The sequence below is a fragment of the Blennius ocellaris genome (assembly GCF_963422515.1).
Source record: "Blennius ocellaris genome assembly, chromosome: 14".
In the NCBI taxonomy this organism is placed as follows: Eukaryota; Metazoa; Chordata; class Actinopteri; order Blenniiformes; family Blenniidae; genus Blennius; species Blennius ocellaris.
In genome coordinates this window covers 11,609,078-11,621,828 of record NC_137663.1, presented here as the reverse complement: position 1 = coordinate 11,621,828, position 12,751 = coordinate 11,609,078, and the positions used below count along the sequence as shown (strand labels likewise).

Here is a 12,751-nt window from a genome sequence, read left to right as displayed (position 1 = left end):
AAACTACACAATTGTGGAGCTAAATTAAATCAGTTGCATGTTACTTCTCTTAAAGTTCGTGTTGGTAATTTGGCAGAGCTGTAGTAGGTTTATTCAAATAAAGAAGAAACGGAAATCCACACGACATGAACTATTATTCTAACTAGCTTTTTTTCTTCGTCTTTTTTTTCCCATAAACCACCTTTAACAGGATTGAAAACCTATTCCCGTGGAGCCGAAGCTCACCCAGTGCTAGATTTCAGCAGGTGATGGCTTCTCTCCCCTCTTTTTCCTGCAGAAACAAGTTGTTGGCAGAGGGAAGAACAGGTTCAGTGCTGGTCCAGTGACAGCTGCAGTGCCATGGGCTATAAACCATGACAGCCGGTAGAGAAACTAGGGCCACACACACACATACGCGCACGCACGCACACACGCACACGCACACGCACACACACACACACACACACACACACACACACACACACACACACACACACACACACACACACACACACACACACACACACACAGTCACCAAAAGTGCTAAATAGTAGCATTATTGACACTAAGTGCCAATTTAAAAAATTCAATTTGTTATTTGAATGTTTTCATCAAGATCGTTGCAGAAAATGCAGCTCAGAGTGCTTCAGGAGTAGAACAATGTTGTGCTGTCTGTAAGTACTTGGTACAGATATGTTACAAATTAAAAAAAAAAAAAAAGTGAGTTTATAGGAAAGACAGTGAAGCAATATCCAATTTATACATTAATGATCCATAAATGAGTATTAGCACCAAGCTGGATTCTGGATAGAAAGAAAGAAAAAAAAAATGTTTTCTTTGACTTTTATGCCACAATGACCCACAATTGTACCCTGGTCAGACTGGTCTCACTGGAATGAATGAGGCAGCATAATTCACTAAAGCAAGCCACAGGAACATTTTCACTTCCCAACGTTGTTATACTAAACAAAACAAGCAAATCTTTGTCATTTGAGTCAACAGAAAGTTTAGGTTTTCCTTCAAACAAAAATCAGACACAAATAGGCCCACTTGGCAGCATAAACGGTGATAGAAATGATGACCCACAAACCACAGCCACACACACACACACACACACACACACACACACACACACACACACACACACACACACACACACACACACACACACACACACACACACACACACACACACACACACACACACACACACACACACACACACACACACACACACACACACACACACACACACACACACACACACACACACACACACAGAGAGAGAGGTCTACTCCTCCGTTCTTTCCTTCAGTCGTACTGCTTTTGTTGGTGAAAATTGACCACTGTGACTCACGAACACACACGCCCAGAGTAAAGAAAACAGGAGAGCTGGCTCACAGTCGTTACCATAAACAGACCACCAACACGTACGCGCAGTGATGCAGTTGGTCCGGCGGACACATCGCGTTTCATCTGAGAGAGAACGATGAGGTAAAAGGGCAAACCCGGAGCACAGTGAGCTTCACTGTGCAGCGGTTTGTTCAGAAAACCCCTCTTGATTGAGTCTAAATTCAACTGCCCACAACTAAAGTGTAGTTTGCTGAAATCTTTACTTCCCCACAAATAAAAACCCCCAAAACTGATTAAAAAAAAAAAAAGTTTTCTTTGCTTCTTTGAAGCTGCACAACTCTAAAAAAAACAAATCAATAAATTGATATAGTATACCAGAGTTCCAGTGCCGTATACATCAGTTCTGTCCTTTTCGTTATTACAGTTATTCCTCCCTTTGCATGTATTCATCGATAAATTAACAGCAGGGGTGCAGTAAAAAAAAACTGCCAGAAGAAACACTTCAACCGACAGACCTTAATCGCACATGAATGGCCAAAGAGAGGTCTGTTTCTCCTTAAGATAATCAGCGTCGATACAGAACGACAGCATGCGGTTGTTAGCGGTGTGTTTTTCAGAAGAATGGGGCCCAGCGCTGGTTAGCCATCCTGCCACAGTGCCACGGGGAGCTCCTGGCTGTCCAGCAGGATAAATGATGGGAGGCAGGAAATGGAGCATGCTGAGGCAAAGAATGCAGAAAAAAAAAAAGAAGCGAGGGAGTTTTGAAAAACCTCAACTGAATTGGCCAGCGAGGGACTCTCTGAAGTGAACACCATGATCAGGGAGGTGAGAGAGCAACAGAAACGTCATGGCTACTGACCACTTGCCGGAAGGCTGGAAGTCCACGTCTTTGTATTCCTCGTAGGTGAAATAATCCACCTTATCCACAATGCAGACGGGGGAAAGTTCATTATTCGGATAATCCAGGATTAGGTCCGAGTGTTTGTTTTGTACTCCGCAGTGTGAACAAGAGAAAAGTTCCCTCGGAAAGCAGAAGTGAGTGAGTGTCGGGCTTTAAGTTTGACTTTAACTGAGGGAGGAGTGACTTAAGCTCTCTTTTTCACTTCTGCCTGCCTGCCTGTCTGTCCGTCTGTCCACTGGCTCCAGGCGAGGTGTGTGCTTGTCACTGTGTGTGTGTGTGTGTGTGTGTGTGTGTGTGTGTGTGTGTGTGTGTGTGTGCGTGTGTGCATGTGTGTGTGTAGCCTGCTCATTTCCTGCCTGGATATGCTTCTGGGCTCCAGGCGGGCAGCCTGCTCAGGAACACATGGCCAGCCACTGCTTTGCCAGGGGTTCCGCATTCCTCAAAACCACACACACATACACACACACAAACGCACACGCACACACACGCACACAACTCCTCCCAATAGCTCATTCGCTGACCCTTTCCACCCCCCCCCCCCCAAAACTGCTACTCGTGCTCCAAAACAACCACCCACGCACACACATCCCCTCCAGTCCTTTGCCCAACACTAACCTTCCCCCACACTTCATATTATCAAGTGACACACACGCACACGCGCACGCACACACGCACACGCACACACACACACACACACACACACACACACACACACACACACACACACACACACACACACACACACACACACCTTCGCTGCCCTGAGGTCATTGATACATGGCCAACAATTCTTTTCTGCCACAATTGACACTTTGTGTTTCGGCAGCTGCCGTTCCTTCATCATGGAAGCACCCGTAACTACAAGAGGATGAAGAGGAAGTAGGTGTCGGGCAGCTTCAAGGCATTTCATCTGAAAGCTGTATTCCAGCTGGACGTTTGGTAAAATGTTGATGTGTCGTCTTCTGTGATTGTAAATATCAGACTTTGAAAGAAACGGAGTGGTCGCCAAAGAGCTAATGGCCAAAGCAACAAAGAAGATATAATAATTGTAGTTCATCTGATCACTAACGTGTGTATTCCTAGTTTGATTTCCTACATGGAAGAATTTAATATTTGAGTATTCCATGCACATTAGGCAAACTTGCCATTTTCATTAAATTTATATGGGATTCTGTTATATATTCCAGAATAAATAGTGGGTGGTAATTCCAGTAACTGATCTGAACCATACACATGTGATAAAGCGTTTAACAGTAGGTCCCTGTAAAGTTATCTACAACTCTCATTTAGTTCTCTGGGGAAGTTCAACACGCAACGCTGCTTCCTTTCAGAGAAATTGCCCCAGTGATGGAAACTAAAGATGAGCAAACGATGATGTGTTCTTTTCCATATTGCCAGCACGACCCTACGTTTTAGTGTACGGTGGATAAACACACGGATTGATGGCCGGACGGACAGATGCTCGGGTGGGTTGAAGGGATGGACGTTATGAGGCACTATACTATTGCCATCGTACTCATCTTGGAAAAAGAAAACAAAAAACACACACAGTTTACCATGTAAAGCTTTCTGTCAGAAGGACAACCCCGTTTGTTTTCAAGATATTCTCGAAAAGAAGGCACCCGTTCCTTCCTTTCCTCTTCTGATCAATGTTGCTTCTGTCTCAGTCCAAGTAAAACAACAGAGAAAGGCGAGCGCCGAGCTGAGGGCCGACCTCAAGCATTTGCTGTCTCAGCTTCCTCCATTACAACAATTCCACTGTTTAAACAGGTGCAGAAGAGGTATTTCCTTGGCACTTTGACTCATCTGAAGCGAGAACTTATTGCTTACAGCAGAAGATACATACAATACAAGTACTTTTTATAATAACACAGCTTCCTCCAAAAAAAAAACCCCACCACAACTAAAGGAATCCGAATGGATATTTTGGATTTGCTGCCAGGCAAACACTCGTCTCTGACAAAGAGCAGTTGAATCCTGGAGTTTCAGCGTTTGACGGGAATCCAGAGGAAAATCCGGGAAATCACTGAGACCAGTCATAACACCCTGGATTAGTATTTTGATTAAATAAACAATGTACAATAAGTCAACCAACTGTAGATATTCTTTCAAAGGCACACTGTGCAAGAGGTTGTATTCATTTGTGCAAATATTCACAGATAATTCATCCGTAGTTCACCCAATCAAAAACCAAAAATATTAGTGTGATGAGTTATATTTCTCTATCAATGCATTGGGGCCGTGGTAGCTTAAGCTCGATAATCGGATGCTTTGAAGGGGAGTTAAATTGAAATCAAGCAGGCATTTCTTCTTCTGGCTGGCTCATTTAAGCTCCATTAATCTTCATTAGACCCTCGAACTTGTGAAAACAACCACAGGAGAAGCTAGGGCCATTACTCCAAGGATACATCATCTAAAGGCCGGCACACACTACAAGATAATCGGGCCGATTTTTGTCCTGATACCCCGCCCCAGACTTGTTAATGCCTGACTTCATGAGATACTCTCAGTTTATTTCCCGAGAATGTTGCGGTTAGTCAAATTTAAGAAAATAAGTTAAAACGCTCAGTATCGTTGTGTGCATATGTGTTGTACATACCAACATCTGGCGAGATACATGTGCTCCTTGACGAATACGGATCCCGAGAGCAGGATATACCAACAGGTAGCGATGGTGTCTGGGCTGTAAGAGAGAAATAATACAGTAAAAAAAAAAGGTATAAATAGATTGGATAAGTAAATATTCATAGAATGAACAAGCCTATTGAACTACTGTTTTTGTTAATTGTAAGGAGACAAAATGTACCACGTTGACTGATGATGCGAGCTAGGGTTAGGGTTAGGGGATATGAATCCTATGAACTAGATACAACGATTTGTAAATGTACCTTTTATTTTGAAGCAGCAGTTCTTCAATACAATTGGAAACTCTTTTTTTTTGTTTAACTCTACTGTCTACCTTGGCTTTTTGAGAGTGGTGTGTATCTGCAGCGCTTTGAAAACACCGGAGTCACATGAAGAAAGCGAAGTGAAATCTCACAAAACACACTTGAGCTTCGAATATCAACTTCTGCATTTTGCATAAATGTATTCTTAGGATGTCAAGATTTATAGAAACCATATGCGCTGTCATGCCAAGGTGGAGAGAACTGAATGACTGACGCAATCTCCTTCGACACGCATGAATATTCCTTCATGTGAAGATAAACTTGTCAAAAAATGTCTAACATGTGACTGCCTCCCCTGTTTCATGTACGCTTGGTTATATTCTGCAAATTAACCCCCTATTAACCCAATGAGCGGGTGCTCCAGTCGCCAGCGAGCAAAAAAGCAATCATACATGAAGAGGTGAGTCGGGGGAGAACTCGCATAATCTGAGCCCGTGGTTCTGAATATGAATGGAGAGATGAGGGAGGAGAATGAGGAGTGAATGTTTGAAGACGGGAGATAAGAGATGCAGCCGCGGCGGGAAGAGGACGATCGCGTGAAAAGACGATGAACGATGTGGGGGAAACCCCCCCCCCCCCCAAAAAAAAAAACTAAACACAAAACACTTTTATATAGTGACTGTACAGTAACCGCTTGGAGGACGTGAACAGATCGACTTTCACGTTCCATTTCACCACGCAGTTAAAAAGGAATTGAATGGATTACATGCATGTGCGATGATGTTCTGCTGAAGGATGACGCAGTTTGACAACGATGGGACAAAAAACTTTTCTACTCCTGAAAACCTGGCATAAGCAGACCAAAAGGCAGAAAAAAAGAAGACTGTAAATCTGCTTAAAGGTATTTGATATATGTTATTAGTCAAGACTGATCGTTATAGTTAAATTAGTGGTATAAGTATACAAGAATATAATCTGACTAAATGCAATTGCTTGGTACCCTCAAATTTGCAAACTTGTGGGTGACGTGTTTTTTTCGTGGACTAATGAAAAGAAAATCCTCTCCTGTGAATCTCTCGAGTCCTTTTAAGCGTGAAAGGTCCATTCAGCAGTTCCTCCACAGTGTGAAAGGTGTTCAAGGACAGCTTAGAGTGTGGTACATTTTATGTTTTGACACAGTTGGAGAGGTATTTTTTGAGAGCTGCAGAATTGAAATACTTGGTCGAGTTTGCGATAAATGCAGTTTTAGAGCAAAAACTAAGAAGAATAGACTTAAAATACCTGCTGGATTATTGACTCCAGAAAGATTTTATACTAGATAGTCGAAGATATTACAACAGAGCTGCTAACGTTGAGACTAAATGATTCGTTTACATTTTTCATTAGATTTAGAGCGCTTTCTGAAGAGGACACCTCCTTGAAAGTTCAAGTATGTAATTTATTGTATTGGTTACATTATCGTCACCAAAAGTATATAACTGAGATAATGTGAAATTACTATACTTTGACCACCATCTTTTAGAAGACCCTTCAAAATACACATTTTAACTTTTTTGTGTGTGTGTGTGAACGTAAAGGCACAGTTCAAAATCTAGTTCAGTACAAGATAAGTCGCTGCTGCCTGGATACAAGTCATTCCCATTATTCTGCTGGTCATACAATTTCATATTTTTGGTGATGTCTCTGAGTAGAGCAAAGCAAAAAATAACGTTGAAAAGCAGACAGACCAGATTGGTTTATTTCTCCATTCTTGAGGTGACGTGAGGCCAACACGATTAACTACCACTGAGCTCTAATTTAAGAGACCTTGATTACTTTCATCTGCTGCCTGTAAAGGGAACACTGATTGGACATGGCAGCCACTTTGGTCTGGGTGGAGGTACTTATATGGCGAGCCTCTGTTAGTGAGGCAGGGCAGCGGAATACGCGTGAGAGATTCTGTGTGTGTGTTTATTTGATGCTAAATTAAACCGCTGAGTGTCTAATGCGATCCCAGCCGGCATAATAATACATCAAGAGCATGTGCAGCTTCTCTCTCGTCCTTTCATCAGTCTCTGTCCTCCCTCTCTCTCTCACCAACTTCCTCTACATGCCGGCCGCTCTCATCCCTCTTCTGCCTTGCTTTTGTCCTGACTTCCCTCGGTTCATTTCTCATCTCACCTCTCTCTTGACGTTGCTATGCTGTCCTCCTACTTCCCCTTTCGCATCTTGTTTGCTCTCCTCCTCGGCATGCACTCGTCTCGTCGTAATGCACCTCCTTAAATCTTTTCATTTGCTTCCACTTCCACGGCTCCTTTCCTCCTCCTACCACTCCCTTCTTTCACTAATGCCTCTTCTCTCCTTCTACCCAACCTTCCTGACAAGCTTTACATCAATCCTCTATATGATGTTACAATGACTTCTTTCCTATCCATCATAGAATTAATTGAATTTATTTATTGAAACCCCCAGACAGAAATTCATAGCGGAAGAGAGGCAGATAATCAGTATCCTGGAAACTGCAGGGACCAAAGGCAAAAAGATAAAAGACATTATTTCATTACACATTTATTACAACCAAAAAAGCCCACGTGCTAAAACCTGTAATAACAAATACCCAAACCACCTCAGTGTGTCTGTATCGTTCCTAGTTTTAAATCAAAGTGTGGTGGCAATGCGTTTATATGACAGAAAGTCCCACCCAAAAAAAAAAAAAAAACGTCATCTGTTGTACAAAAGCTGCATTGGAAATCTGGTGAATTTTATTCATTCGTGCAACAGAGCATCCAATCTCATCAGATAGCCACAGGAGCAAGGACACGAATACTTATTTTTTTCCACTCCGATAGATATCTGCCGTTACCTTGGGAAATTCTTTAGTTCAACACAGACAAAATACATTTGTATCCTTGTTTTTAATGATTTACATCATTAGCCGGGGTGTCCTTGGGGCTGAGAGCAGTAAACAGAGTGAGCAAGTCAGAGGGTGCCGACAGCCAACTCGTGTGTGTGTGTTTTGATAGTTTGAAGGTCGGCTTTGTTGCGAATGCACCTTGAAAGAGGAAGTTGTCAGCTGTCCCCATTACCAGTCTGCACCAATGCACCCTAGCGGACTGCAAAGACTCAAACTCACACGGCCTTTAATGAAGCGCTTTACCTTTAGCCACATTATTGTGATTGCTCAGCTTCCAAGTTGCATCTGAACACCTCTAATAGTGTGACGGCATCTTAAAAGAGAGGATAAATGCAGGTTTGAGAGTTTATACTTACTAGAACAGGATGTGGTTGGCTTCATGCCTCTCGTACCTGGCTGAGGTACACATCGACCTGAAACAAAGAGGATGGTGACTTTTCCTCCCTGGAAAAAAGCAATGGAAGTACATTCGATGCTCTTAAAGCTCATCACACATCCGTCGTTTTCTCTCGTGAGGCACCAACTTCTCCCATTTTAGACACCGTCATTACTGGCTGTCAGCTTAGAGAGTTAAGGTGACCCGCTACTCGGCATCGGGCCCGAATCCAACTCGCGCTTCTTCTGCTTTCGTCTCGGTTGTGACAGAATAATACCGTCTCATTGATTTTGGTCAATTGAACTCACTTATAAGAGAACAGGGGCTTGTAAATGAACACATTAAGTACTCTATCTGGAAAACTGCTATAGATGAATCATTCTTTCACCGTGCATGACAGAGCGGAGTCCATAACTGCCGCTGCTCTGATTTGGCCAGTTTCATTGTCGCATTAGACCCGGAAACCTTGTTGTTGTCAGACCATCACCTGAACTCAGTTCATTGATAAATGCGACTGAGATAAAGTAAAACATTTCAAACATGCATGGTACGAAAGTCAACTCGTCATATAAGTGATGCAGACCGGATAGGGAAAAAAAAAGTCAAAGTACACAATAATTCAAGGCCTATAAAACACGTTTGGGATGGGTGCGGCTGTGACTGACACGCTATTTAGGAGAGGGAAGAAAGAGTCAAGATTTGATGTAAAAAAATCAAAACAACTCACCTCAGCTGATGTTCTCGAAGGTGAGAGAGGACGTCCATGTGGTACAGGTGGCTGTAGATGGTGTGCAGGTCCTGTAAGACAGAAATTAGGTGACATTAGTTTAACTTATTATCATTTACTAAGACAGACGTTCCCGACTTGGGAAACCAGATCCAAGGAAAATTAGACCTGTATTAAAAATGTTTTAAAAAGACACACACACACACACACAAAAACATAATAAGACATTGGAATCTAAAGTAGACCTGGGAGACTACATTGCTTCTGTATGTCAGTGGGAGTGTCCACTACTGTTTGGCTTCATTGCAAAGTCACTGCAATGGACAGCCTTTCTCAAGAGGGGGAAGGAAAAAAAAAAAAAAAAAAAAGGTTGGAAACTACTCTACAGGAATAGTGAATTGCATCACATTTCCGTGCATGCATAAAAGCCTGGCATTGTCTGTAATGGCTATATAAAAACAAAGTTTCACCACCTTTCAAACACCATGTGAAGTACTTTTTCATTTATTCGGAAAATCCTCCATCTGCAGTGGCGAGGAGTATTTAAAAATTCAAGGCTTTCAAACAATTATCTCATTGTTATGAGTGAGTGGAGTCTCTCCGCACTGCGTAAATCATCTGCATCAGCAGCGATTTGACAGGAACCACTTGGACTATGCCGAACGCCGTCTGTCAAATTGACGCCGTCGAACCAGGCGGACAGGCGTACCGCTTAAGTGCGCACATGACGGCAGCGGAGGCCTGCACAGATAGGTCCACACCAGGCCTCAAAATAGGGCTTTATCAGGGCAACGACAGAGGGGGACGGCTTCAGAGAGGCATCAGTGGGATCAAACTAACGGGTGGATTGGTCTTGTACACAAACTGCAGCAGCAGGTTAAAGGTGTGGAGCTTAACATTTGTTTGTTTTAATGTTGAACTACAGGACTAAAGTTACACTCATATTGGGTGGGCCAGTTCTGCTCTATGTACTCTCTTATTAGAAAGTATTTCCCATTGTTTTGGTTACTGTTCCCACTCTGCATCGATGTTGAATTTTTTGTTTCGTCAGGTTTGTGGTGTTTCAAATTCATATTCTTGAACGGTTTGCTTCCTACAAACTCAACACAAGGCTTCAGTTCTGGTAAATTAGGTCTTTTAAATGACTTTTTCCAATTTCAAAGAGAAAACTCTTTGCTTTTTTTGGTGTCTGTTTACACAACAACGGTGCTCAGAGCCACTGAAAATGCAACTTTTTGAAAACGCTTTGGCTATAGAAAGGAGGGAGAGACAGCTTTTCTGAAACACCGCTTCTGTGTGTGTACCACGGCCCGAGTAAATGGTTCTTCTGCACATCCATGAGATGTACAATAACAACAATAGCGGCATCCAGAGTGGCATGACTCCCAGTCCATATTCTTATTGGACTTATTCTTCATATACTTGGTAGATTTATAGGCCAGAGTGACCCGTAATAACAATGCAACTTTGTCACCTGTGACGTCTACGTGTGTGTTTCATTACAGAAACAACATTGCCAACTAATCACCTTACATAAGAAATACACAGCTTTTAGGGTTAATGCCGTTTCCGTGTAAACGGACATTGTTTTCAATATATTGTCAGAACGAAAAATGCAAAAATGAGGCATTTTCACTTGACACAGGGCCCAAGTACCAAGTAGAATTACTGTAATGAAACTAGAATTAGTATTTCTCTAAATCTTCTTGAAACATGTATTTTAACAACATTTATTATTACTCAGATTTTTTTCCTTCAATATGTCCTAAAAACACTGCTGGGGAAAAGAGGCCACAGTCATCGGTTTCTATATCTCACACAGTCGGCTCAAGCTGAGGATTCGAGGAAAATGAGCACATTTCACTGAGTAAAGAAGAAAACCAGTTCCGTGTTTTGAAGAAAGCTGCAGTTTAGCAAGAACATACAAAAAAATTAGGACAGCTACAATTCTCTAATGTGAAACTAATGAATCGGAAGGTCCCATGAGGAGAAAATCCTGGAGCGGTGTGTTGCCTCTTTCCTCACCCCTCGTGTTGTTTGCACAAAGCTTAACTAGATCAAAGCTTTATTTTCCCATTGTAAAGCGACTCATACAAATACTGCTAGTCAGTTTGTGTGCTTTGAGCTTGTCTGTCTAAAAAGCACATCCAAGAAAAAAAAATATAAAAAAATGCGCACATAAATTAATGAGCAAATTTTAGTTTCAAAGTTGTGAATTTTGGGGGACTTTTTCCCCACATTGGGGGAAAAAGTGAGACTCAATGCGATGCACCAACGGGGCAGCTTTGACTCAACTGGTAAAAACAGGTCGACATTCAATCCCAAGCTTGGTTGGCGTCCTGATCCTCCATGTCGCCGTGTGCACAGCTGCTGTCGCCACCGGTGTGTGAATGTGTGTGGGCGGACGGGTGGATTTGACTGATCGTGTGAGGCGTGTTGGGGCAGCCGAAGCGGGTAAAATACACGATACGAGTAAAAGTCGATCGACCATTTTACTGATGCGCCGACGATGCGTTGTGGGCGCGGCGTGATGAGAGACGGGCGACGCTGAAGGACGGTGAGTGAGGGGAGCGATCAAATGCATCAGGGAGCTAATACTACTTGATGTGCTGTCTAAAAAAACTCCACGTGAATAAATAATAAATGAAAAAATGGAAACATACCAAAGTGTACTGCCTGAACATTTCCATGTTTCCCCCAGTGAAGGTAAAGAAAAAAACTAAAGGAGCTGATTGTACGCAAACACTGCCAAGAGAACAACTGTCGAAGCAACCGCCTGATTTCTAATTGTTAATAATAACATTTGGTTTAGTGATGAATGAATTGAAGGTCTCGATTCATATTTCAAGTTAAAATAAGTACTTTCTTGTCATGGCCTTGGCAGATTCTTGGTATTTTAAACTCCCACGTGCGGTCGACCTTCTGAACGTCCGTCAAATGGGAAAAAATCTTCTCGGCTCCATCTAAAGAGGGAAATTCATCAGGACAGAGCGCTCGACCCCGGGCCAGCTGTTTTACAAGCAGAGCTGTAACCTCCATTTAGAGATCCCGAGGTGGAGCGCGAGCGCCGGAAAGGCCGGGTTCACAGTGGCGAGAGAGTGGAACTGTATTGACTTCAGATCGCAGTAAACTGGGTTAGTGAACGCAAACAAACTGCTGCAGTAAGCGCTCCTGTCAAGCTGCTGAGCGTGCTTGCGTGTGCATGTGTGTACAGTGAGAGAGTGTGTGTAATGTTGTCGCGTTGCCCTGAAGGGCTATCCTAGAGATGGGAGCAAAGATTAAGGCCGACAGGCCCAATAGCCACCTCATGCCTGCTTGTTAGTGTTCCCGAGGTTACATTTAATCCATGAGGGACGGCCTGATTCAAAAAGGCACAACAATGGAACACACACGTTGTGAGTCAGTAGTCCAGTGTACGATGGAGGATTTATCTCAATCTGGAAGAAGCCTTATTTTGTGAGCTTTTCTTTGTGAATGTGTATATTTATCAATATACAAGGATGACCGGGTGATACTGGACCCACCATGCTTTTTGAAGGAATGAGGAAGAGGTGACGCAAATCTATTTTAACCTTTGATTGAATCTTACAATTAATCATCGGTAAAAGTAAAATATTTGCTATTGAATATGCTG

At 42.7% G+C, this 12,751-nt stretch overlaps 1 protein-coding gene across 4 annotated transcripts in view; it reads right to left on the bottom strand.

Moving 5' to 3' along the window:
- The window catches only part of rapgef6 (Rap guanine nucleotide exchange factor (GEF) 6), a gene marked incomplete at its 5' end in the record, with an annotated part of 124,020 nt that overhangs the window by 88,445 nt on the left and 22,824 nt on the right, over window positions 1-12,751 (bottom strand). For all 4 annotated transcript variants that reach the window (XM_080508662.1, XM_080508664.1, XM_080508663.1 and 1 more), the window contains 3 exons: window positions 4,833-4,916; window positions 8,371-8,427; window positions 9,118-9,188. In XM_080508662.1, the coding sequence (XP_080364788.1) occupies window positions 4,833-4,916; window positions 8,371-8,427; window positions 9,118-9,188 (212 nt within the window). The remainder of the gene's footprint in view (window positions 1-4,832; window positions 4,917-8,370; window positions 8,428-9,117; window positions 9,189-12,751) is intronic.